Source organism: Macaca mulatta, chromosome 3 (assembly GCF_049350105.2).
Source record: "Macaca mulatta isolate MMU2019108-1 chromosome 3, T2T-MMU8v2.0, whole genome shotgun sequence".
Lineage (NCBI taxonomy): Eukaryota > Metazoa > Chordata > Mammalia > Primates > Cercopithecidae > Macaca > Macaca mulatta.
This window is the reverse complement of record NC_133408.1, coordinates 188,954,070-188,981,586: the sequence shown is the minus strand read 5'-3', so window position 1 is coordinate 188,981,586 and position 27,517 is coordinate 188,954,070. Positions and strand designations below refer to the sequence as shown.

The following is a 27,517-nucleotide window of genomic DNA, read 5'->3' as shown; positions in this document are numbered from 1 at the left end:
CTTGGCCTCCCAAAGTGGTGTGATTACAGTTATGGGCCACTGCACCTGGCCTTCCCATCAATAACTCTTATTGTCAGTTCTACCACCAAACATCCTGTATCTGTCCACTTCTCTCCATCTCTGCAACTGCTACCCTCATCCAAGCCACCTATATCCCTCCTTGCCTTAGTATTTCCTCCCTCCCTTCTTCAGTTCTTGCCTCCACGATTCATTCTCTACAAAGCAGCCAAAGGGATTCTTTCAAATTATAAAACCAAATATAATTCCTCTGCTTCAAACCCTCCAATTTCTCCTCATTACACCTTAGTTAAAAATCCAAATTCCTTTCCTTGGTCTTAAACACCCTACACATCCCTAGCCATTTATTAGAATCATCTATGGAGGTTTTTAAAAAAATTATTCATGCTTAGGCTCCATCCTGGACCTATTAGGTCAGAATCTGGATGTGATGCTCATCAAAATTTTAAAAGCCTACCAGGTGATTCTTCTTCTTTTTTTTTTTTTGGAGACGGAGTCTCACTCTGTTGCCCAGGCTGGAGTGCAGTGGCACAATCTTGGCTCACTGCAACCTCCGTCTCTCAGGTTCAAGCGATTTTCCTGCCTCAGTCTCCCAAGCAGCTAGGATTACAGGCATGTGCCACCACAACCAACTAATTTTTAGTATTTTTATTTTATTTATTTATTTATTTTTTTTTTTTTTTGAGACAGAGTCTTGCTCTGTCGCCCAGGCTGGGGTGCAGTGGCCGGATCTCAGCTCACCACAAGCTCCGCCTCCCGGGTTCACGCCATTCTCCTGCCTCAGCCTCCCGAGTAGCTGGGACTACAGGCACCCGCCACCTCGCCCGGCTAGTTTTTTGTATTTTTTAGTAGAGACGGGGTTTCACCGTGTTAGCCAGGATGGTCTCGATCTCCTGACCTTGTGATCCGCCCGCCTCAGCCTCCCAAAGTGCTGGGATTACAGGCATGAGCCACCGCGCCTGGCCAATTTTTGTATTGTAAGTAGAGATGGGGTTTCACTGTGTTGGCCAGGCTGGTCTCAAACTCCTGACCTCAGCAGATCCACCTGCCTCAGCCTACCAAAGTGCTGGTATTACAGGCGTGAGCCACCTCGCCAGGCTTTTTTTTTTTTTTTTTTTGAGAAGGTTTTGCTCTTGTTACCTAGGCTGGCATGCAATGGCGTGATCTTAGCTCACTGCAACCTCCAACTCCCGGGTTCAAGCTATTCTCCAGCCTCAGCCTCCCGAGTGGCTGGGATTACAGGCGTGCACCACCACACCTGGCTAATTTTTGTATTTTTAGTAGAGACAGGGTTTCCTCACATTGGCCAGGCTGGTCTCGAACTCCTGACCTCAGGTATCTGCCCACCTTAGCCTCCCAAAATGCTGGGATGAGCCACCGTGCCCAGCCTCAAATTGACTGATTTCAATGAATATTTATGTAGTCTCCTCCCCAAGATTCTGGCACACAAGTTAACGAAGAAAGAAGCGGTTCATAGGTAATGGGTAGGATAAACCAAAAGAGAAAAAAAATCCATCTACCAGATAGCCAACTTTGGTCCGGAAAGAGGTTTCCAATCTGAATCTTGGCACTCTAAATGGGTACTAAATTAAATATAAAATGTTTCCCAAATAGACAAACATAAAACACTTTCATGATTCTTTCAGCCTGAGACATTTGAAGAAACTTTAAAAGGAAATAAAAATATCTAAGTAACTGAATGACCAAGACTACTACTAGTATAAGTTTTAGTGGTACCACTTTACATCTGGAAATGAAGGTATTACCTTTGGGATATCTCCCTTAATACCTGGAGGGAGCCGCAGGATCCAGAAGTTCCTGTTGCGCAGCAGGTTCTCCAAGTTCTCCAGCCGCCTCTGCAGCAGCCCGTACTCCTGCAGCAGGGTTCCCAGCACAGCCCACTTGCCCTCCAACTGGTTCCCAAGCTCGGTAACTGTCTTTTCACAGCTGGCTAGCTTCTTCTCTGCTGTCCCTGTCCGACCTTCTAGGTGTAGGAGTCGCCGGCTGTGGACCTCCACCTTCCTCTCTATAGCCTGCACGGCGGCCACCACCGTCCACAGAGAGATAGCTGCTGTCTGCAGGTGTGCCTCATTTGCTGCTGGGGGTGTAGGAAGAGGAAGGGGCTGCAGGGATGTAAGGCACTCGGAGTCCCATTCAGATGTCTGCATGCAGTGGAAAGATGGAACAAGACACTGAGCATTAGAAGGAACCCTAACTCCAAACTAAAATCAGATAAGGACTGCTTAACTGTCCAGCAGAGATTAATTTGAATATAGTTTTAGTACTGTCTCATCTTTCTGAAGCTCACTGGCAACAACAGCCAAGAGACCTGATGTGGTGGTTCTGGGATAGATTGGGTAAGACAGTGAATTAATGAAATTGGCTCTTGAACTAGTCTGGTATATTTCCTCCAATATAAGGCCCAGCTTAGGTTGCTGCAGCATCCTCTGTCTCTGGAAAAGGCAAATGTGTACAGGGATCCTTTCCAGGCCTCACTGAACCTAGTGCCCTCTGATAAATCCATTATAGACTTATGCTCTAGACCTGTCAATCACCCTGTTTACAAACTACAACCACACCATTCAGTAATGGCTGAATAAGCTAAGAATCTTGAATCTGAAGAAAACATGAGAGCTGTTTTCAAATAATGAGGGTTACAAAACAGAAGGCAGAATAGACTTATTTCATCTTACACTATGTTACTCCAGAGGGCAGAACTAAAACCAACATAACGAAATTTTCAGACAGGCAAACTTTGGCCTACAATAAATACATTTTTTGTTTCTTTTTAGAGACAAGGTCTTGGGGGTCTCATTATGTTGCCCAGGCTGGCTCACTCAAGCAACCCTCCTGCCTCAACCTCCCAAGTAGCTGGGGCTACAGGTGTGTGCCTTTGTGACCCACTAATAAATAATTATTGAACTATTCAAAAAAAGAAATTCTGGCTGGCGTGGTGGCTCATGCCTGTAATCCCAGCACTTTGGGAGGCCGAGGTGGGCAGATCACCTGAGTTTGGGAGTGCGAGACCAGCCTGGCCAACATGGTGAAACCCCATCTTTACTAAAAATACAAAAATTAGCCAGGTGATGGTGCACGTCTGTAACACCAGCTACTCGGGGGGCCCAGGCAGGAGAATCACTTTAACCTGAGAACTGGAGGTTGCAGTGAGCCAAGATTATGCCACTGCACTACAGCATGGGCAACAGAGGGAGACTCTGTCTCTTAAAATAAAAAAAAAAAGAGGCCAGGTGTGGTGGGTGGCTCACACCTGTAATCCCAGTACTTTGAGAGGCTGATCACCTGAGGTCGGGAGTTCAAGACCCACCTGACCAACATGGAGAAATCCTGTCTCTACTAAAAATACAAAATTAGCCAGCCATGTTGGCGCATGCCTGTAATCCTAGCTACACGGGAGGCTGAGGCAGGAGAATCGCTTGAACCCAGGAGGCAGAGGTTTCGGTGAGCTGAGATCGCACCATTTCATTCCAGCCTGGGCAACAACAGCAAAACTCAAAAAAAAAAAAAAAAAGAAATCTAGGCCGGGCGCAGTGGCTCATGTCTGTAATCGCAGCACTTTGGGAGGCTGAGGCAGGTGGATCAGAAGGTCAGGAGATCAAGACCATCCTGGCTAACATGGTGAAACCCTGTCTCTACTAAAACTACAAAAAATTAGCCAGGCATGGTGGCAGCCGCCTGTAGTCCGAGCTACTTGGGAAGCTGAGGCAGCAGAACGGCGTGAACCCAGGAGGTGGAGCTTGCAGTGAGTGACATCGCACCAGTCTGGGTGACAGAGAGAGATTCCGTCTCACCAAAAAAAAAAAAAAGTCTTTAAGGGAAATCACATTATTTATTTATTATTTATTTATTTACTTCTTGAGACAGAGTCTCACACTGTCACCCAGGCTGGAGTGCAGTGGTGCCATCTCAGCTCACTGCAACTTCTGCTGCCCGGGTTCAAGGGATTCTCCTGCCTAAGCCTCCCAAGTAGCTGGAATTACAGGAGGGTGCCACCAGGCCCAGCTAATTTTTTGTATTTTCAGCAGAGACGGGGTTTCACTGTGTTCGCCAGGATGGTCTTGATCTCCTGACCCCATGATCCACCCTCCTCGGCCTCCCAAAGTGCTGGGATTACGGGCGTGAGCCACCGCGTCGGGCCACGTTATTTTATATGATTTTAAAGTCTAAGATGGATAGTTTAAATGTTATCCACTTATCGCTTGAACCCAGGAGGTGGAGGTTACAGTTAGCCAAGACTGTGCCACTGTACTCCAGCCTACACGACAGAATGAGACTCAGTCTCAAAAATAAAAAAAATAAAAAAAATTTTTGTTGAATGAGTGAATAAATAAACAGGCTAGCATGCAAACCAGCTGCCTCAGAGTGTCTTCTATAGCTCAATTTTATTTTATTATTTTTTATTTTTAGAGACAGGGTCACCCAGGTTGGAGTACAGTGGCATGACAATAGCTCATTGCATCCTATAACTCCTGGGTTATTGATCTTTCCAAGAAAATAAAAGGCTGCTCCGAAATAATTTGCTTTGAAACAAAGAGTAGTATAAAAGGAAAAAATTTCCACAACAAATAAGTTGGACTAGGATGACGTATACAAAGCCTTCTAACTCTATGAAACTGATAAGCCACTCTCTTCATCTTTCCAGCCATCTTTCCAGCTTGCCCATTACCTTATTCTCATTTCACCTAGTTCTTTGACCATTCCATTTGCTCCTAGTTTATCTGCCTATTCCTGGCTTTGTTTTTTTCTCTAGTTGATCATGTCAGTCACTTCCAAACCCCCTTCTCTCATGTCTTTCTGCCTCACCTGCTCAGCTAACCTCCAGCCTTGAATCAGTCCAATCATTCTTTCTCCCATTCCTGTAAGCAGATTAGTAAGCACGCCTAGAGGAAACCACCAGGTAAACTGCTGTCACCACACACCAATGGTTTCTAAGCTTTGTGGGGACCTCAACATTGACTCGTGCCCTCCATGCTGCTTGTCCCATTCCATAAAGTGGCTACTATAAAGCCTCAGCACAGTCCTTCAGCTTTTAGTACAGTTGTCCTCAAACTAACATGAATAAGAATCACCTGGAGGGGCCAGCTGGGCATGGTGGCTCACGCCTGTAATCCCAGCACTTTGGGAGGCCGAGACAGGTGGATCACCTGAGGTCAGGAGTTTGAGATGAGCCTGACCAGCATGGTGAAACCCCATCTCTACTTAAAAACACAAAAATTAGCTGGGTGTGGTGGCAAGCGATGTAATTCCAGCTACTCGGGAGGCTGAGGCTAGAGAATCACTTGAACCCGGGAGGCGGAAGTTGCAGTGAGCTGAGATTGTGCCACTGTACTCCAGCCTGGGACAGAGTGAGACAGTGTGGGCGGGGTGGGGGGGCCTGGGGAGAATCACCTGGAGATATTGTCAAAGCACAGATTTTGATTCAGTAGGTCTGTGAGGAAAACTGAGATTCTGTTGGGTTTTGTTTTCGTTTTTTTGGGATGGGGTCTCACTGTCACCCAGGCTGGAGTGCAGTGGTGCAACCTCAGCTCACTGCAACCTCCATCTCATGGGCTCAAGCGATTCTCCCACCTCAGCCTCCCGTGTAGCTGGAACCACAGGCACACACCACCATGCCCCGCTAATTTTTGTATTTTTGGTAGAGACAGGGTTTCACCATGTTGCCTAGGCTGGTTCAAACTCCTCAGCTCAAGTGATTCGCCTGCCTCAGCCTCCCAAAGCGCTGGAATTACAGGCATGGGCCACGGTACATGGCCTGAGATTCTGTATTTTTTTTTTTTTTTTTTTTTTTGAGACGGAGTCTGGCGCTGTCGCTCAGGCTGGAGTGCAGTGGCCGGATCTCAGCTCACTGCAAGCTCCGCCTCCCGGGTTTGCGCCATTCTCCTGCCTCAGCCTCCCGAGTAGCTGGGACTACAGGCGCCCGCCACCTCGCCCGGCTAGTTTTTTGTATTTTTTAGTAGAGACGGGGTTTCACTGAGTTAGCCAGGATGGTCTTGATCTCCTGACCTCGTGATCCGCCCGTCTCGGCCTCCCAAAGTGCTGGGATTACAGGCTTGAGCCACCGCACCCGGCCGAGATTCTGTATTTTTAACAAACTCCCAGGTAATGCTGACACTGAGTAGTAAGACTTGTCTGCTGCAGTCCCCCACTCTCAGAAGATGACATGTCCTCTTACTTTGAGACAAAAATTAATCAGACCTAAATTCATTCAACTCTCTTTATACTCCTCGCTTCAAACTTATCAGTAACTGAATCTAAGTTTTCTTCTTTACTTAGTAAGGAACTTGCATCCTATTTAAATCTTAACTCTCCACATTAGCTTCACTTATGCCAACCCCTTCCACTTTTTTGGGGAGGTTGTTCCTTTCTTAGTGTCAATCTGTCTCCTGATTCTTCTCCATAAGGTAGACTGGCACTGTTCAATACAGTAGCCACTACCCACATGTGGCCACTGAGCACCTGAAATGTGGTTAGTTAAATTGAGATGTGCTGTAAGTATAAAATACACGAGATTTTGAAGACTTAGTATGAAAAAAATATTTGTTTGTTTGCTTGAGACAGGGTTTCGCTTTGTTGCCAGGTTGGAGGGCAGTGGTAGGATCACAGCTCACTGCAGCCTCCACCTCCCTGGCTCAAACACCTCCCACCTAAGCCTCCTGGGTAGCTGGGAGTACAGGTGCATGCCACCACGCCTGGCTAATTAAAAAAAAAAAAAACAACTTTTTTTTTTTTGTTTTGTAGAGATGGAGTCTTCCTGTGTTGCCCAGGCTGGTCTTCAACTCCTGGGCTGAAGCCATCTTCCCACAACTGCCTCCTGAAGTGCTGGGGATAACAGGCTTGAGTCACCACACCCGGCCATTAATGTTTTAAATTGATTACATGAGGCCGGGCGCGGTGTCTCACGCCTGTAATCACAGTACTTTGGGAGGCCAAGGCGGGCGGATCACAAAGTCAGGAGATTGAGACCATCCTGGCAAACACGGTGAAACCCCATCTCTACTAAAAATACAAAAGGAGCCGGGCGTGGTGGCACGCACCTGTAGTTCCAGCTACAGGAGGCTAAGGCAGGAGAATCGCCTGAACTGGGAAGGCAGAGGTTGCAGTGAGCCGAGATGGCGCCACTGCACTCCAGCCTGGGCGACAGAGTGAGACTCCACCTCAAAAAAATAAAAAAGTAAATTGATTACATGTTGAAATAATATTTTGCATATATTGAGTTAAATAAATATATCATTAAAATTAATTTCATCTATTTATCCTTATTTTTATTTTTTTTTTTTTTGAGACGGAGTCTTGCTCTGTCGCCCAGGCTGGAGTGCAGTGGCCGGAGCTCAGCTCACTGCAAGCTCCGCCTCCCGGGTTCACGCCATTCTCCTGCCTCAGCCTCCCGAGTAGCTGGGACTACAGGCGCCCGCCACCTCGCCCGGCTAGTTTTTTGTATTTTTTAGTAGAGACGGGGTTTCACCGTGTTAGCCAGGATGGTCTCGATCTCCTGACCTCGTGATCCGCCCGTCTCGGCCTCCCAAAGTGCTGGGATTACAGGCTTGAGCCACCGCGCCCGGCCTATCCTTATTTTTTTTCAAAAAAATTTTTTTATTTTAGAAACACGGGGCCGGGCGCGGTGGCTCACGCCTGTAATCCCAGCACTTTGGGAGGCCGAGACGGGCGGATCACGAGGTCAGGAGATCGAGACCATCCTGGCTAACACGGTGAAACCCCGTCTCTACTAAAAAATACAAAAAACTAGCCGGGCGAGGTGGCGGGCGCCTATAGTCCCAGCTACTCGGGAGGCTGAGGCAGGAGAATGGCGTGAACCCGGGAGGCGGAGCTTGCAGTGAGCTGAGATCCGGCCACCGCACTCCAGCCTGGGTGACAGAGCGAGACTCCGTCTCAAAAAAAAAAAAAAAAGAAAAAAAGAAACACGGTGTGGACTGCCTCGAACTACTGGCCTCAAGTGATTCTTCCGCCTCAACCCCCAGCCTACCTAGGACTACAGGCGCGCACAACACAGCGCCTGGCTTTTTACTTTTTAAAAGTGACGCCTAGAGAATTTAAGCAGGGGTGTCCAATCTTTTGGCTTCCCTGGGCCACATTGGAAGAACTGTCTTGGGTCACACATAAAATATTGATGATGATAGCTGATGAGCTTTAAAAAAAAAAAAAAGAAAAAGAAAAAGGTCCGTGCATAAATCTCATAATGTTCTAAGAAAGTTTACGAATTTGTGTTGGGCCGCATTTAAAGTAGTCCTAGTCCGCACGCGGCCTGGGGGCTGCGGGTTGGACAAGTTTGATTTAGAGTTTTGTATGTGGCTTCCCTTATATTTCTATTAGCCAGGGCTGGCACAGAGACAGGATCATGTCTACCATCCCACCTATACACACACACAAAAAAGGTTGGAAAAAAGAAAAACAGGTCCAAGAGTGGAGGTAGCACTTCCCTCTGCTCTATCCCCCACCCATCGCTGCTCTTCCTCCTTTTCCCAGTCACCCCTCAAGTGCCAGTGTGGCTCCTGACCCAGTACAATGGCTATCCTAGAGGTGACCAAAGGCCTCTTGGGGGGCAAATGCGATCAGTGCTTTCCCCGCGGCCTGACCGTCCCCTTCTCATTCTACGGGGCTGCGTGCAGGCGCGGCCAGGTCTCCTCGGTCGCCCTGGCAACTGGCCGCTGCCGGCCCCCGCAGGCCTTGGCAAACACCCGCGAATGAACCGCCACGCACGCAAGGCCGGCCACTCCAGCCTCCGGGTCCGCACCATTCATTCGGCAGATATTTCGAGAGGGCCTCCCCCGTGTCCCGTGTCCGGTGCCGGGCGCCACGCAGCGCGGCGGGAAGGCGCCTCCGCACACTAAATGCCGCCCGCGCCACCGCTCAGATTGCCGATGACGACCGCTCCCGTGGCCGCGAGAATGGCTGACGGCTCCCCAGCCCAACTCCGCTGCCAGCGTCTGGCGGGTAGGAGTGGGGCTGACACGCAGCGGGCAACCCCTCGGCTTCAAACCAACTGCAGGGCCCCGGGTCTCACAGCTGCCTGCGAGTTCCCCTCAGACCCGCGCCCCAGCCTGGTGTCCCCGGGTGGGCGGTTTCACACCCACCCGCTAAGTCCCTTCACGCGAGGCTGCAGCCGCCAAGCCCGGGCGACGTGGCCCGTGGGACCTGAGAACGGCGCCTGTGCCTGCCAGCTCCCTACCCTCCCGCCTTCCTCCCTCGGGGTCTGGGTCTCGGGGGCTCACAACACTCGCGCGCGGCCTCTCTTACCGGGGCCGGGGCCGCCTCAGCCATGGCCCTGCGATGTCTGGCCCGGGCCTCGGAAGTCTCCGCCGCCGCCACTGCCGCCGCGCTCGGCCCCACGCAGGCCTGGCCGCCGGGTCCTCTCCACAGGCGGCGCCGACCCGGCCCTGCCTTCCCCGCACGGACGGGACTCACGCGGCCGTCGGGGCTCGGGACGCGCAGGAACGCGGCGGAGACGCGGGGCGGCAGGCGGCGGGTCAAGCTGCGGTCGCGAGGCAGGCTCCGCCGCACTCCTCCCGCAGCGGCCCCTCAGCTGGCGCTTTGTGGGCAGCGAGTGCACCGGGAACCGCGCGGGCCTAGACGCGCCGCAGGCTCGCGCTGCCCGCCAGCCGCGGCCAGCGCGCCCCCTGCCGGCCCCCGCGGCCAGCGCCGCCCGCGTCACCTCCACCCCCCCTCCTCCGGCTTGTGGGCTTCGGTGTGGGGAGGATTGTTATTTGGGGCCCACGAGTGTTCCGCTTTCTCATATTCCCACGAGAAGGTTCAGCTGACCGCAGTTTAGGACCCAGCCGCAAAGCCGGGTTCATTCTGGGGAGTGATTTTCTTCACCGAGGCTCGATACGCAGGCGCCCTGTGCAGGGAACGGCTTCTGCTGAAGTGCAGCGGTATTTAAAACAGCGGAAATGTGCAGGGTGAGAGTAAGGGGGACAGGGCTGAAGGGAGCCTGTGGGTGGAATGAGTGACGGGGAGGCACAATTTTGGGATGAAGAAGATATAGATCATTTGCGGAAATTACAAACGTGGTTGCCGAGGTGAGGCGGTTCACGTCCCATGCGGCCCGTGTTGGGATCAAATAATATTCTAAGGTTTCTTTCACATCTCGGATTATTGACTCTCCGGGGCCTGTCTGGAAATGGGATTCTTAATTTTTGTTTATGTATTTATTTAGAGAAGGAGTCTCACTCTGTCGCCCAGGCTGGAGTGCAGTGGCGGGATCTCGGCTCACTGCAACTGCCTTCCGGGTTCAAGTGATTCTCCTGCCTTTGCCTCCCAAGTAGCTGGGATTACAGGCACGTACCACCATGCCTAGCTAATTTTTTTTTTTTTTTTTTTTTTTTTGATTTTTAGTGGAGACGGGGTTTCACCATGCTGGCCAGGCTGGTCTGGAGCTCCTGACGTCAAATGATCCACCCGCCTTGGCCTCCCAAAGTGCTGGGATTTCAAGCGTGAGCCATAGCGCCCGGCCTTATTTATTGATTTATTTATTTAGAGACAGTCTCCCTCTCTCGTCCAGGCTGGAGTGCATGTGGCACAAACAAGGCTCACTGCAGCCTTAAACTCCTCGGCTCAAACGATCCTTCCCCTCACCCTTCCCGAGCAGGTTGGACTACAGGCGCAGCTACCAAGCCCGGCTAATGTTTAATTTATTTGTATTTATTTATTTATTTATTTATTTTTCTGTAGAGCCAGGGTCTCGCTATGTTGCCCAAGCTGGAGGAAGTGGAATTCCTGAGAGCAGCAGAGATCGAGCTTGGGGTTACGGTTTGCTGCGTCTGAGCTAAAGGACCTGCGAGAACAGGCCGGGCGTGGTGGCTCACGCCTGTAATTCCAGCACTTTGGGAGGTCGAGGCGGGCAGATCACCTGAGTTCCAGACCAGCCTGGCCAACATGGTGAAACCCCGTCTCTACTAAAAAATACAAAAATTAGCCGGGCGTGGTGGCGTGCACCTGTAATCCCAGCTACTCCGGAGGCTGAGGCAAGAGAATTGCTGGAACCCAGGAGGCGGAGATTGCAGTGAGCAGAGATGGCAGCGCTGCACTCCAGCCTAGGTGACAGAGCTAGACTCTATCTCAAAAAAAAAAAAAAGGACCTGCGAGAACAAAGTGTTACCTGGGGAGGTTGTGTTTTAAGTCAACAGAGTGTGTGTAACTGCCATAGGTTCCTTGCCCAATGCACATAGCAAGTCTATATGCTGAGACACCAGGTTGCAGCAGAGAAAGAGGTCTAATCATACGGCTACCTAAGGAGGAGACAGGAAGAAGCCTCACATCTATCTCCCCTAGGAATTTGGGGTTGGGGTTTGTAAGGGTAATGGAGATGACTGATTGGTGGGAGAGTGCTGGGTGAAATGATGGTACAAGGAGATGAGGAAACTACATTCTCATGCTCTTGCCATTCCTCTGTGGGGGGTCTTCAAACTGCTTGAAATCAACTGTTTCACTGGAATTCGTGGTCTGAAAAACATCTTAAGCGATCCTTAAACAAAAGCCTTATGATTCTAATGTCAGAGATCCTGTCTACAGGAACAACAGGGATGCAAATCAATGCTTAGTCTGAAGTCTGAAATCCTATCTATAGGAACAATAGACATGCAAATGTCAGTATCTAGTGCCTTGTGACTATTAGCAACAAGGAAGTAGGCCAAAGTGCAGCCTGATTAATGCTTAATTATAACTATATTTCTGTCCAGAACCTGCATGCAGTTTTTGTCAACCCTGTAGGGGCAGTTTCATGTGTGTCTTGATAGGATAAGCGCAGGCCCCTGGTTTTCCAGTAAGTCTTCGTTTCAAACGTGGATGAATCAAACCCTGCCAAACCTGTATTTCAACACATGAATGAGTCAATGCCCGTAACAGTATAACTATCTGTAAATCACAAAAGTATGAGAACTATCCTGTTGGGGCAACTACTCTTGAGCAGACTAAGTTACTTTTAGCCTGGGGCTACATATGCAGTCTGTAATTTGGGATTTACCTGAATATACATATTGGTCAGATGGTGAATGTTTAATAATGAAAATTACCATTCTTTGAATCACAATATGACCAGGTTACAAAAAAATAATAATCTGAATTTTCTTGGAAGGAAAATTCTGTTGTGTAATTTTATTATTTAAAATGTAGCAGCCGAGACGCCGGGCACGGCGGCTCCCGCCTATAATCCCAGCACTTTGGGAGGCTGAGGTGGGTGGGTCGCCTAAGGTCAGGAGTTTGAGACCAGCCTGACCAACATGGTGAAACCCCGTCTCTACTAAAAATAGAAAAACTAGCTGGGCATGGTGGCAGGTGCCTGTAATCCTAGCTACTCAGGAGGCTGAGGCAGGAGAATCACTTGAACCCAGGAGGAAGAGGTTGCAGTGAGCCAAGATTGCACCATTGCACTCCACCCTGGGCAATAAGAATGAAACTCCATCTCAAAAAAAAAAGTAGTAGTCGAGCACAGTGGGAGGCCGAGGCAGGAACCCAAGAATTTGAGACCAGTCAGGCAAACCTGGTGGGACCCTGTCTGTACAAAAAACACAAAAATTAGCCAGGAATGGTAATGTACACCTGTCGACCCAGTTACTCGCGAGGCTGAGGTACGATCACTTGAGCCAGGGAGGTTGAAGCTGCAGTGAGCTGTAATCACACCCGTGCACTCCAGTCTGGACGACAGACTGACATCCCATCTCCAAAAAAAAAAACGTAGTAAAGTTTTCAAGTTTGATGTTATAACGTAAGAACAATTTCTGTCAGATGCTCCTATGGCCATTTCACAGGGACATTTGTATTACTAAATAAGACACCTTCAACTGAGCTCCATGGAAAGCAAGGCTACCTCTCTGCTTTAATATGGTAATATTACCACCAATTTATTAAATGTTCCTTCCTTGAATAGGAATTTACTAAGACAAGAAATTCTTCCTATTTAATTCTTGGCCTTAAAAATTCTTTGGAGGGTACTGGCATTTCATTAAGCAATTTCACTGACTGAAGCTTCTTGTGTACTATTTAAAGAAGATGCACAGTATTTTCAGAAGCAGATTTAAGGTTGTTGTACTAACTTATTTTTAATTTATAATATTTTTGTCTGCTCTTGCTGCTATACATAATCACTAGAGAAAAAATTGTCCTAAAAGTTTGGATCTAGAAATGTGACTATGAAACAATTTAATTGGCTTTTTTAGGGGTTGTTTGTTTCTTTGTTTTTTGAGATGGAGTTTCACTCTTGTTGCCCGGACTGGAGTGCAATGGCGCAATCTCTGCTCACTGGAACCTCCGCCTCCCAGGTTCAAGTGATTCTCCTGCCTCAGCCTCCCAAGTAGCTGGGATTACAGGCGTGCGCCACCATGGAGGCTAATTTTGTATTTTAAGTAGAGACGAGGTACCACCATGTTGGCCAGGCTGGTCTTGAACTACTGACCTCAGGTGATCTGCCCACCTTGGCCTCCCAGAGTGCTGGGATTACAGGCATGAGTCACCATACCCAGCCTTAATTGGTTTGTTTTGGGGTTGGGTTTTTTTTTTTTTTTTTTTTTTTTGAGACAGAGTCTGTCTCTGACACCGAGGCTAGAGTGTAATAGCATGATCTCTTCTCACTGCAACCTCCACCTACCAGGTTCATGCAAGTCTCCTGCCTCAGCCTCCCAAGTAGCTGGGACCACAGATGTGCGCCACCATGCCCAAATAAGTTTTGTATTTTTAGTAGAGACAGGGTTTCTCCATGTTGGTCAGGCTGGTCTCCAACTCCTGATCTCAGGTGATCCGCCCACTTTGGCCTCCCAAAGTGCTGGGATTACAGGCATGAGCCACCACGCCCTGCCAATTGGTTTTTGAGTTAACAAAATAATCACAGTTTCCATCTGCATCTTGACTTTCCCTGTATATGCACACCAATTTCAGCATCTTCCCTTGCATAGAATCAAGGACAGATTTTTTTCAGCGTATATCCTGTAAAAAGTACCCTCATGGCACATAAATTTATTCAGCAAGTTCCAACAAACTCTTTTGTCTGCAAGCAACCATTGGTTATTGGTAAATCTTGCTACATTGGTAATATTCTCTGAAAATTACAAAATTAAAGCCTTTATCCGATCAGCTTTAGAAAGACATAATAACTGCTCCACCTTGCTTAAGTATCTTGTAAAACGAGACAATTTCAAAATCTACAATGTTTCGCCGGGCGCGGTGGCTCAAGCCTGTAATCCCAGCACTTTGGGAGGCCGAGACGGGCGGATGATGAGGTCAGGAGATCGAGACCATCCTGGCGAACACGGTGAAACCCCGTCTCTACTAAAAAATACAAAAAACTAGCCGGGCGAAGTGGCAGGCGCCTGTGGTCTCAGCTACTCGGGAGGCTGAGGCAGGAGAATGGCGTGAACCCGGGAGGCGGAGCTTGCAGTGAGCCGAGATCGCGCCACTGCACTCCAGCCTGGGCGACAGAGCGAGACTCCGTCTCAAAAAAAAAAAAAAAAAAAAAAAAAAAAATCTACAATGTTTCTGCTTGCTGCCAGTAATTTTCTTTTCTTTTCTTTTCTTTTTTGAGATGGAGTCTCACTCTGGCCACCACACCTGGCCAGTAATTTTGTATTACATCATTAATACATTAAGGTAGAGGTGGGAGAATCACCTGAGCCTGGGAGGTTGAGTCTGCAGGGAGCCGAGATCATGCCACTACACCAATCAATCAATCAATCAATAAAATAACATACATTAAGCTATACCTATTTTGTGAATATAAAACTGAAGATGGGAACAAACTATAGTGTGCTTGTGCTCGTAGCCTTTACTGTATTTTTCCATGGGAAATTAGACTTTCATGCATTTCTGTTTACTGAGTTTACATTCCATAAATTTTTCTCAAAGTCAGATTCACTGAGACCTAGGAATTTTTCATAAAGTAGGGAAAATGGAAACAGTTGAATTAATAATTGGTCGCTGTGGGGTCAAACATAAAAAATTAAGCTTCATTCTTCATATCCAAATATATACCAGATATATACAGTATCTGGTATATATACAATTATATACTGTATATATCTGGTATATAAGACATTTTTAATATTGTTGCAGCATAATTAAGTTTCATTAACCTTTTTGTGCACAGCAGAAAATGAATCAGGAAAAATATTTTAGGAATGTTTCCTAAAATAATATTTAGAATTAAGGTATTGGGGAAATCGCAACTGAAAATGGTTACCAGTCTATAGCAGTTATCTCTACAAGCTCTAAAATCATTAGTCCAGGCATGGTGACTCACCTCTGTAATCTCAACACTTTGGGAGGTCAAGGTGGGAGGACTGCTTGAACCCAGGAGTTGGGGGCTGTATGGAGCCATGACTGCACCATCGCATTCCAGCCTGAGTGACAAAACGAGACCCTGTCTCAAACAAAAGCAGCCTTCATGGATGCCAACCTATGATAACCTGTCTTACTAAAAGCATGCTTATAAAGTCTGTGGATTAGGGCCGGGTGCCATGGCTCATGCCTGTAATCCCAGCACTTTGGGAGGCCGAGGCAGGCGGATCACTTGAGGTCAGGAGTTCACGACCAGCCTGGCCAACAGGATGAAACCCAATCTCTACAAAAATACAAAAATTTGCTGGGCATGATGGCGATGCCTGTAATCCCAGCTACTCGGGAGGCTGAGGCGGAAGAATCGCTTGAACCTGGGAGGCGGAGGTTGCAGTGAGCCAAGATCGTGCCATTGCACTCCAGCCTAGGTGACAAGAATGAAACTCCGTCTCAAAAAAAAGAAAAGTCTGTGGATTAGAGAGAACAATTGTATTTGGAGTGCCCCATTTTAATCTAAACTTTCTCCTTTTCTTCATACGCTCTGTAAAAAAAATTTTTTAATCATGTCTCAAAGATGATTTATCATATATGTGTTGTACATGAGATTCTCCCTCCTTGTGAAATTTTGAGGTGACCAAGTTGACACTGTGCTTTTTTCTCCCTAATGTGTGAAAAATTACCAAATAAGAATTTTTTTTTTTTTTTTTTTTTTGAGACAGGTTCTCTCTGTCGCCTAGGCTGGAGTGCAGTGGCACAAGCGTGACTCACTGCAGCCTTGACCTCCTTGGCTCAAGCAATTCTCCCATCTCAGCCTCCCAAGTAGCTGAGACTACAGACCCGCCCTGCTACACCTGGCTAACTTTTAAATTTTTAGTAGAGAGGAGGTCTTGCTATGTTGCCCAAGCTGGTCTCCAACTCTTGGGCTCAAGGGATGCTCCTGCCTTGACTTCCCAAAGTGCTGGGATTCCTGGTGTGAGCTACCATGCACAGCCAGGGATTTTTTTTTTTTTTTTTCGAGGGGAGGGAATGGAACAAAACTGTTAAACATTTGTTTCTAAAAAGTGTTTTATGGGCCTGGCTTGGTGGCTCACGCCTGTAATCCCAACACTTTGGGAGGCCAAGTCGGGTGGATCACCTGAGTTTGGGAGTTTGAAACCATCCTGGCCAACATGGTGAAACCCCGTCTCTATTAAAAATACAAAAATTAGCTGGGCGTGGTGGCACATGCCTGTAGTCCTAGCTACTTGGGAGGCTGTGGCAGGAGAATCACTTGAACCTGGGAGGCGGAGGTTGCAGTGAGCGAGATCACACCACTACACTCCAGCCTGGGGAACAGAGCGAGACTCTGTCTCAAAAAAAAATAAGTATTTTATGTACTGTTATGAATGCAACTGTGCAAAATAATTCCATAGTAACTAGAATTATTGTATCGAATGTTCATTCTTTTTCCCCATGGTACGATTGTATTTTTATAAATATCTGTAGGCTCAAAAAGAACATAATGTTCTTTCTAAAGTTATCTAGATAACACACTCTTAATATCATACTGTCAGTGTAACTATTTGAAAGTTCCTGTTTATTACATAAAATAACATCTTTCATAATCCTTAATAATTATAGTATTTTACTTTTGTAGTATTAAATATATATTCATATATAATTCTACTGACTGCCAGGATTTGAACATTAAAGCACATCATCAGATTTTTATTATTTTTTAATTTTTATTTATTTATTTATTTTGAGACAGAGTCTCTCTCTGTCACCAGGCTGGAGTGCAGTGGTGTGATCTCGCTCACTGCAACCTCCGCCTCCCAGGTTCAAGTGATTCTCCTGCCACAGCCTCCCAAGTAGCTAGGACTACAGGCATGTGCCACCACGCCCAGCTAATTTTTGTATTTTTAGTAGAGACGGGGTTTCACCATGTTGGCCAGGATGGTTTCAAACTCCTGACCTCATGATCTGCCCGCCTCAGCCTCCCAAAGTGCTGAGATTACAGGTGTGAGCCACCATGCCCGGCACATCATTAGATTTTATACTTCAAGTTACATTTGGAATTTAGAATACCTAAATTTAAAAGCAGGTATTCACACAGTAACGATAGGCCAGGTACACTGGTTTGCGCCTATAATCCCAGCACTTTGGGAGGCCCAGATGAGAGAATCACTTGAGCCTAGGAGTCTGAGACCAGTTTAGCAACATTGTGAGACCCCATCTTTACAAAAAAAAATTAAAACTTTAAAAAAAAAAAAAATGGCCGGGCGCAGTGGTTCGTGCCTATAATCCCAGCACTTTGGGAGGCCGAGGCGGGTGGATCATGAGGAGGTCAAGAAATCAAGACCATCCTGGTCAACATGGTGAAACCCCGTCTCTACTAAAAATCCAAAAATTAGCTGGGCGTGGTGGTGTGCTCCTGTAGTCCCAGTTACTCTGGAGGCTGAGATGAGAGGATCAATTGAACCCCAGACGTTGAAGCTGCAGTGAGCACATTTATTATTATTTTTCTGTGCTTTGCAGAATATTTGAAATATACAGGGATGTATAAAGACAAAGGCCACATATAATCATACAATCCAGAGATAATCACTCAAAGCATTTTGTTTCTTATCTTTCTGAGCTTATTTTATATAAATACACACACACACACACACAAAATATTTATTTATTTATTTATTTTCTTAATCCAGTTGAAACCGTAAATACTGTTTTTTGATTTGTTTTGTTTTGTTTTTGAGATGGAGTTTCACTCTGTCACTCAGGCTGAAGTGCAGTGGCACGATCTCGGCTCGCTGCAACCTCTGCCTCCCGGATTGTAGCAATTCTCATGCCTTAGCTTCCTGAGAGTAGCTGGATGCAGGCGTGTACCACGATGCCCGGATAATTTTTGTATTTTTAGTAGAGATGGTGTTTCGCCATGTTGTCCAGGCTGGTCTCAAACTCCTAACCTCAGGTGATCCACCCACCTCGGCCGCCCAAAGTGTTGGAATTACAGGCGTAAGCCACTGCACCCAGCCATAAATACTGTTTTGAAACCTGCCTTTGTTATTTAATATACTTGAATATCTTCCATAGCATTAAATATTTTTCTTTTTTTTTCCTTTCTTTTTTGAGACAGAGGTTCGCTCTTGTTGCCTAGGCTGGAGTGCAATGGCCTGATCTCAGCTCATCACAACCTCTGCCTCCCGGGTTCAAGCTATTTTCCTGCCTCAGCCTCCCGAGTAGCTGGGATCACAGGCGTGTGCCACCATGCCCAGCTAATTTTGTATTTTTAGTAGAGATGGGGTTTCTCCATGTTGGTCAGGGTGGTCTTGAACTCCTGACCTCAGGTGATCTGCCCGCCTCGGCCTCCCGACGTGCTGGGATTACAGGCGTGAGCCACTGCACCCGGCCAAATATTTTTCGAAAACATAAATTTAATGTCTACATATTTCATCTTATGGGTGCTTCCGACTTATTTACATGATTAGGTTCCAGTTTTTCACAATTAAATAGATGTGATTATGCTTGCCCATAAATGCAGAAAAATAATTTGACAAAACAAATACTCACATTTACTCACAATAAAAACTCTCACAAAACTAGCGATGAAAGGGAATTAGCACAACATGCTAAAAAGTATCTACACGCCAGGTGGGGTGGCTCACACCTGTAATCCCAGCACTTTGGGAGGCTAAGGCAGGTGGATCATGAGGTCAGGAGTTCGAGACCACCCTGCCCAATATGGTGGAAGCCCATCTCTACTAAAAATACAAAAATTAGCCAGACATGGTGGCATGCGCATGTTATCCCAGCTACTCAGGAGGCTGAAGCAGAATTGCTTGAACCCGGGAGGCAGAGGTTGTAATGAGGGAGATCACGCCACTGCACTCCAGCCTAGGGGAAAGAGTAAGACTCTGTCTTAAAAGTATATACAAAAACCTGCAATTAACGTCATACTCAATAGTGAAAGACTAAATGGCTTCCCCTCAGACTGAGAAAGGCAAGGATGTCTACTCTCAATACTCCTCCAAAGCTACAGTAATCACGAGCATGTCATACTGGGGAAGGGATAGACACATGGATCAATAAAACAAGAATCCAAAAATAAACCCACATAAATTTGGACAACTGACTTTTTACAGAGGTGTAAGAGCAATTCAGTGGGCCAGGCATGGTGGCTCACACCTGTAATCCCAGCACTTTGGGAGGCTGAGGCGGGAGGATCACCTGAGGTCAGGAGTTCGAGACCAGCTTGGCTAACATGGTGAAACCCCGTCTCTACTAAAAATACAAAAATTAGCCAGGCATGCTCGTGGGCACCTGTAATCCCAGCACTTTGGGAGACCAAGGTAGGCAGATCATGAGGTCAGGAGTTTGAGACCAGCCTGGCCAACATAGTGAAATCCCGTCTCTACTAAAAATATAAAAAAATTAGCTGGGGGCCGGGCACTGTGGCTCAAGCCTGTAATCCCAGCACTTTGGGAGGCCAAGACGGGCGGATCACGAGGTCAGGAGATCGAGACCATCCTGGCGAACACATTGAAACCCCGTTTCTACTAAAAAATACAAAAAAAAACTAGCCGGGCGAGGTGGCGGGCGCCTGTAGTCCCAGCTACTCGGGAGGCTGAGGCAGGAGAATGGCGTGAACCCAGGAGGCGGAGCTTGCAGTGAGCTGAGATCCGGCCACTGCACTCCAGCCTGGGCAAGAGAGCGAGACTCCGCCTCAAAAAAAAAAAAAAAAATTAGCTGGGTGTGGTGGCGGGCGCCTGTAATCCCAGCTACATGGGAGGCTGAGACAGGAGAATCCCTTGAACCCAAGAGACAGAGGTTGCAGTGAGCCTAGATCATGCCACTGCACTCCAACCTGGGTGACAGTGCGAGACTCCGTCTCAAAAAAATTAAAAAATAAAAAAAAGCACTTACATGAAGATAGAATAAGTTTTTCAACAAATTGTATCTCAACTGTTGGACTTCTATATGCAAAATAAATGAACCTCAACCCAACTCTCACACTTTTTACGCAAAGTAAATAAAAACAGATCATGGCCGGGCGCGGTGGCTCACGCCTGTAATCCCAGCACTTTGGGAGGCCGACGCGGGCGGATCAAGAGGTCAGGAGATAGAGACCATCCTGGCTAACACTGAAAAACTCTCTCTACTACAAATACGAAAAAATTAACCGGGCATGGCGGCGTGCGCCTGTTGTCCCAGCTGCTGGGGGAGCTGAGGCAGGACAATGGCAGGAACCCGGGAGGCGGAGCTTGCAGTGAGCCGAGATCCGGCCACTGCACTCCAGCCCGGGTGACAGAGCAAGACTCCGCCTCAAAAAAAAAAAAAAACAAACAAAACAAAAAAAAAAACCAGATCATAGATATAAATTTAAACTGGGAAGTGAGGCGCACCTCTGCCTGCTAGACGCACTGTCTAAAAAGTGAGGAGTGCCTCTGCTGGGCCGCCCCACCGTCTGGGAAGTGAGGAGCGCCTTTGCCTGGCCGCTGTGCAACCCTCTAAATCTGAAGTGGCAGCCTTGTGTGTGATCTTTATGCCCTCCCCAAGTTTGCATTTTTGACAATAAATTTTACTTTTAAATTTAAAGTTTTAAATACGGGAATATAAACATACACGTAAATAAATTTAAAACATAAAACTAGGAAACTTCTAGAAAAAAAAATAAATCTTTATGACCTTGAGTTAGGCAGAGTTCTTACACGACACCAAAAGCCCAATCCACAAAAAGCTACAAAGTACAAATTGGACTTCATCAAAATTAAAACTTCATTATTATTATTATTTTTTTTTAATTTTATTTTTTTTGAGACGTAGTCCCCCCTCTGTCTCCCAGGCTGGAGTGCAATGACCTTGGCTCACTGCAACCTCCACCTCCCGGGGTCAAGTGATTCTCATGCTCAGTCTCCTGAGTAGCTGGGACCACAGGTGCGCACCACCACACCCAGCTAATCTTTGAATTTTTAGTGGAGACCTGGATTCACCATATTGGCCAGGCTGATCGTCAACTACTGCTTACCTCAAGTGATCTATCTCCTTCAGTCTCCCAAAGTGCTGGGACTACAGGCCTGAGCTACCGCACCGGGACTATTATTATTCTAATAGTTTTGGGGGGAACAGGTAGTGTTTAGTGACATGGGTAAGTTCTCCAGGTGTGATTTCTGGGATTTGGTGCATTCATCACTGGAGCAGTGTACGCTGCATCCAATGTGTAGTCTTCTATCCCTCACTCCCGCTCCCACTCTTCCGAAGTCCCCATAGTCCATTATAGCATTCTTACGACTTTGTGTCCTCATAGCTTAGCTCCCACTTAAAATTAAAGCTTTCTTTGTTGTTTTTTTGTTTTTGTTTTCGTTTTTTTTGAGACAGAGTCTCGCTCTGTCACCCAGGCTAGAGTGCAGTGGCTCGATCTCAGCTCACTGCAAGCTCCGCCTCCCGAGTTCACGCCATTCTCCTGCCTCAGCCTACTGGGTAGCTGGGACTACAGGTGCCCGCCACCATGCCCGGCTAATTTTTTTTTGTATTTTTAGTAGAGACAGGGTTTCACCGTGTTGGCCAGGATAAAATACTTATTGATCATATATCCAACAAAGGACTTACATTCAGAATAAATTAAGAACTGTCAAAACTGAACAATAAGAAAATAAACTACTTTCAAATGCCTGCCTTCTTCAACTAGGCTTTGTTAATGTGGTTATTGCAATCAGCATTATCTCTAAGAGTCTTTAACATAATAAATGAGGTCAGGTGGTAATCCCAGCACTTTGGGAGGCCGAGCTGGGCAGGTCATTTGAGGCCAGGGATTCCAGACCAGCCTAGCCAACATGGTGAAACCCTTCTCTACTAAAAATACAAAAATTAGCTACGCGTGGTGGTGTGTGCCTGTAGTCCCAGCTGCTCAGGAGGCTGAGGCATGAGAATTGCTTGAACCAGGGAGGCAGAGGTTGCAGTGAGCCGAGATTGCGCCACACATTCCCGCCTGGGCGACAGAGCCAGACTCTGTCCAAAAACATAAAAATAAAAGTGCTGAAGGAAAAAAAAACCAGCCTGGGCAACAGAGTGAGACTCCATCTCTAAATAAATAAGTAAATAAATAATACATGATTAGGTGTTACTCTTTTACCTATTACCTAATGTCTAGTTAATATATCTTTAGAAGTACTCAGAGTTGAAAAAATAAAATTTAGGTTGTACAGAAAGATCATTAAGAATATAATGGATGGGATGCTGTGGCTCACACGTGTAGTCCCCAAAGATCCAAACTTTGGAAGGCTGAGGCGGAAGGATCTTGAGCCCAGAGGGTGTAGGCTGCAGTGAGCTATGATCACACCATTGCACTCCAGCCTGGGCAAAAGAATGAGATCTGATATCAAAAAGACAAAAATGGGCCAGGCACGGTGGCTCACACCTGTAATCCCAGCACTTTGGGAGGCCGAGGCAGGTGGATTACCTGATGTCAGGAGTTCAAGACCAGCCTGGCCAACATGGTGAAACCCCGTCTCTACTAAAAATACAAAAAAAAAAAAATTAGCTGGGCGTGGGAGCAGGCGCCTGTAATCCCAGCTACTTGGGAGGCTGAGGCAGGAGAATTGCTTGAACCTGAGAGGCAAAGGTTGCAGTGAGCCGAGATTGCGCCATTGCACTGCAGCCTGGGCAACAAGAGCAAAATTCCGTCTCAGAAAAAAAAAAAAAAAAAAAAAAAGACAAAAACAGCACAGCTGGGCGTGGTGGCTCACGACTGTAATCCCAGCATTTTGGGAAGCCAAGGTGGGCAGATCACCTGAGGTCAGAAGTTGGAGACCAGCCTGACCAACGTGGAGAAACCCCGTCTCTACTAAAAATACAAAATTAGCCGGACACAGTGGTGCATGCCTGTAATCCCAGCTACTCGGGAGGCTGAGGCAGGAGAATCGCTTGAACCCGGGAGGCGGAGGTTGTGGTGAGCCAAGATCACACCATTGTACTCCAGCCTGCACAACAAGGGCAAAACTCTGTCTCAAAAAAAAAAAAAAAAAAAAAAAAAATCTGAAGGTCACAAAAAACAAAAATATACATATATTTAAAAAACACAAAAATAACCAAAAAGCCAGGTGCAGTGACTCACGCCTGTAATCCCAGAACTTTGGAAAGCTGGGGCAGGCAGATCACTTTGTCAGAAGCCTTTGAACTGGAGCACCTCCATCTTGAATAGGGGCTAGGTAAAATGAGGCTGGTCTGCATTCCCGGATGGTTAAGGCATTCTAAATCACAGGATGAGATAGGAAGTCCTCACAATATACAGGTCATAAAGACCATGCTGGCACAGTGGCTCATGCCTATAATCCCAGCACTTTGGGAGGCTGGGGTGGGCAGATCACTTGAGCCCTGGAGTTCGAGACCAACCTAGCCAACATGGTGAAACCCCATCTCTACTAAAATACAAATACAAAAGTTAGCCATGTGTGGTGGCAGGCCTGTAATCCCAACTACTCGGGAGGCTAAGGCAGGAGAATCGACTGAACCCATCAGAGAGGTTGCAGTGATCCAAGATTGTGCCACTGCACTCCAACCTGGGCAACAGAGCAAAACTCTATCAGAAAAAAAAAAAAAAAAAAAAACCTTACTGATAAAACAGGTTGCACTAAAGAAGCCAGCCTAAAACCTAACAAAACCAACATGGCTATCAAAGTGACCTCTGGTTGTCCTCACTGCTGATATAGGAGTTAAAAAGAAATTATTTAGGCAGATAGTGAGGGTAAGAAAGTCCTCAGTAAGGGTTTCCTTTTAATAAAAAGCAGCCCCCAAATTTTATTTCTAACAAGGAGCCTGTAAAGTTGAGCTGCAGACATACATAAGCAAGTGGAAGCTTGCACGGGTGAATGCCGGCAGTTGTGCCAATCAGAAAAGGCTACCAGAGACTAGGCGTGTTCAAAATGGCAACTCCATCTTCTCTTTTTCTTTCCAACCACTTGTGCAGTGGGGAGCAGACAACAAGGCACTGGCCCAGTGGCAAGCCCATCTGCATTAAGAAGATTAGGGTGGGTGGCCAGCTTCCTCTCATGCTATGTAGATGTCACACCTGGTCCAACCCATCTTTGGGCCCCTGGTAAATCAGACACTGTCTCCTCAAGCCTGCCTACAAAATCCGGTGCACTCCACTGAGGTCTGGAGGTCCCATTCGGGTGCCCCTCTGTCTCGAAAGAGAGAAAGTTGGTTCTCTGGGCCAGGCAGGGTGGCTCATGCCTGTATTCCCAGCGCTTTGGGAGGCCAAGGCGGGCAGATCACATGAGGTTGGGAGTTCGAGACCAGCCTGACAAACATGGAGAAACCCCCTCTCTACTAAAAACACAAAATTAGCCAGGCGTGGTGGCGCATGCCTGTAATCTCAGCTACTTGGGAGGCTGAGGCAGGAGAATCAGTTGAACTCAGGAGGTGAAAGTTGCAGTGAGCCAAGATCGTGGCACTGCACTCCAACCTGGGCAACAGAGCAAAACTCTATCAGAAAAAAAAAAAAAAAAAAAACCTTACTGATAAAACAGGTTGCACTAAAGAAGCCAGCCTAAAACCTAACAAAACCAACATGGCTATCAAAGTGACCTCTGGTTGTCCTCACTGCTGATATAGGAGTTAAAAAGAAATTATTTAGGCAGATAGTGAGGGTAAGAAAGTCCTCAGTAAGGGTTTCCTTTTAATAAAAAGCAGCCCCCAAATTTTATTTCTAACAAGGAGCCTGTAAAGTTGAGCTGCAGACATACATAAGCAAGTGGAAGCTTGCACGGGTGAATGCCGGCAGTTGTGCCAATCAGAAAAGGCTACCAGAGACTAGGCGTGTTCAAAATGGCAACTCCATCTTCTCTTTTTCTTTCCAACCACTTGTGCAGTGGGGAGCAGACAACAAGGCACTGGCCCAGTGGCAAGCCCATCTGCATTAAGAAGATTAGGGTGGGTGGCCAGCTTCCTCTCATGCTATGTAGATGTCACACCTGGTCCAACCCATCTTTGGGCCCCTGGTAAATCAGACACTGTCTCCTCAAGCCTGCCTACAAAATCCGGTGCACTCCACTGAGGTCTGGAGGTCCCATTCGGGTGCCCCTCTGTCTCGAAAGAGAGAAAGTTGGTTCTCTGGGCCAGGCGGGGTGGCTCATGCCTGTATTCCCAGCGCTTTGGGAGGCCAAGGCGGGCAGATCACATGAGGTTGGGAGTTCGAGACCAGCCTGACAAACATGGAGAAACCCCCTCTCTACTAAAAACACAAAATTAGCCAGGCGTGGTGGCGCATGCCTGTAATCTCAGCTACTTGGGAGGCTGAGGCAGGAGAATCAGTTGAACTCAGGAGGTGAAAGTTGCAGTGAGCCAAGATCGTGGCACTGCACTACAGCCTGGGCAACAGAGCAAGACTGTCTCAAAAAAAAAAAGAGAGAGAGAGAGAGAATATAAGGAAGTTGGTGGAGCTATAAATTGATATAACCTCTTCTGAGCAACTTAGTAGTGTGTCAATTATAAATAAGTAGACCTTTTGATCAAACAATTACTTTTCTAGTAATATATTCCATAAATATATTTGCAAATGTAAGACTCATCGAAAGCAGTATTTGATGCTTTTTGACTATAAACTAAAACTTGACTATAAACAAAATGTCTAGTAGAGGACTGGATGAATAAGTTGTGGTAAATTGGTATGCTGCATAGCTATTAAAGGTGTGAACATACTTAAAATGTCTAAAACTGTTTAAAAGTGTCAAAAGCAAATAATTTTCCACTAGGATAATAGACTAAGCTAAAACACGAAACCCTCCCCCCTACTTCAAATTCAATAGAAATGCTAAATAAAATATATATTTTTAAATGTTTCCAAAGCTGGATTATGGCTGGGGCTTATTATATTGTTCTGCATATGTTTTTTGTTTGTTTTGTTTCTGAGGCGGAGTCTCACTCTGTCGCCAGGCTCGAGTGCAGTGGCCCAATCTTGGCTCACTGCAACCTACGCCTCCCAGGTTTAAGCAATTCTCCTGTCTCAGCCTCTCCAGCAGCTGGGACTACAGGCGTGTACCACCACACCCAGCTAATTTCTGTATTTGTAGTAGAGACAGGGTTTCACCGTATTGGCCAGGAAATCTCCTGATTTCGTGATCCACCAGCCTTGGTCTCCCAAAGTGCTGGGATTACAGGTGTGAGCCACCACGCCCAGCCTGTTCTAAATACGTTAAAAGAATTGCCTATAATAAAATCTTTCCTTAATAAAAAGTCCATATTTATCAACCTGAGAAAAATACAATTTAAAAATGGGCAAGGAACAAGAACAAAAACTTAACTAAAAGTTGGCAATTTAGCACATAATAATTTTTTTTATATCATTAGCAACTAGGGAAATGCAAATAAAAACTACATCGAGATACCCCTATACTGAAACAGATCCAATTGCCCTATAGAGCTGATGTATATGGTTTCTTTGAATAAACACAGTAACTGATCCTTTTAAAACTTGAGACAGTTACATTTGTCTTATCTGAGTTCCTTTCTCAGGAAACCATCAGGCCTCCCAGATAGTATGAACCAGTTGAAACTCACAAGATCACTGCATTTGGACAATGAAAGTCAGACCCCTCACCTATCATGATTGCATAACCCACCACCTACTTCCTGTTCACCAACCCCTCTTCCTTACCCCTCACCAATTCATGTTTTTCCACATATGGTTACATTTCTTCCCAGCAATATAAGCCACTGATTTTAGTCTGTCAGGGAGATGGATTTGAGACTGATCTCCCATCTCCCATCTCCTCAGCAGTAACACCCAATTAAAGCCTTCTTCCTTGGTAACACTTACTGTCTCCCTGATTGGCTTTCTAAGCCACAAACAGCAGCACCTAGACCCAAACCCTGGTGTTTCAGTAACAACACCATTGATTAGAATGTCTAACAGTTTTTTAAAATGCTAAAAATACCAAATAAAGAACGTGGACCAACTGAACTCTCATAAGTTCATAAGGGGAACACATAACAGCACAGTGACTCTTAAAAATGGTTTGCTGGTTCCTTGTACAATTAAATATACATATTTACCATGACTCAGCAGTCCCACTCCTGGGTATCTACCTTAAAGAAATAAAAATTTATCTTCACGCAAAACCTGTACACAAACATTTATAGTGGTTCTATTCAGAATTCCAAAACTTGGAAAAGGCCGGGCACGGTTGCTCATTCCTGTCATCCCAGCACTTTGGGAGGCCAAGGCAGGAGG

The 27,517-nt window shown here is 46.6% G+C and overlaps 2 protein-coding genes across 3 annotated transcripts in view; one reads left to right on the top strand and one right to left on the bottom strand.

Annotated features, from left to right (window-relative positions):
- The window catches only part of ZNF398 (zinc finger protein 398), a 30,050-nt gene extending 20,451 nt beyond the window's left edge, over positions 1–9,599 (bottom strand). Inside the window, exons 1-2 of one of the 2 annotated variants that reach the window (XM_015135226.3) lie at positions 9,289–9,599; positions 1,785–2,180 (exon numbers count right to left, since the gene is read on the bottom strand). In XM_015135226.3, coding sequence (XP_014990712.1) covers positions 1,785–2,180; positions 9,289–9,312 — 420 coding nt within the window. In that variant the 5' untranslated portion in view covers positions 9,313–9,599. The remainder of the gene's footprint in view (positions 1–1,784; positions 2,181–9,288) is intronic. The other variant, XM_015135230.3, reaches the window with a different exon arrangement.
- On the top strand, positions 8,262–12,164 carry LOC144340013 (uncharacterized). The gene is made up of 2 exons (XM_077997641.1): positions 8,262–9,950; positions 10,723–12,164. The coding sequence occupies exon 1, from the start codon at positions 8,883–8,885 to the stop codon at positions 9,807–9,809; it is 927 nt and encodes a 308-aa protein (XP_077853767.1). The 5' UTR covers positions 8,262–8,882; the 3' UTR covers positions 9,810–9,950; positions 10,723–12,164.
- Positions 12,165–27,517: the final 15,353 nt, after the last annotated feature.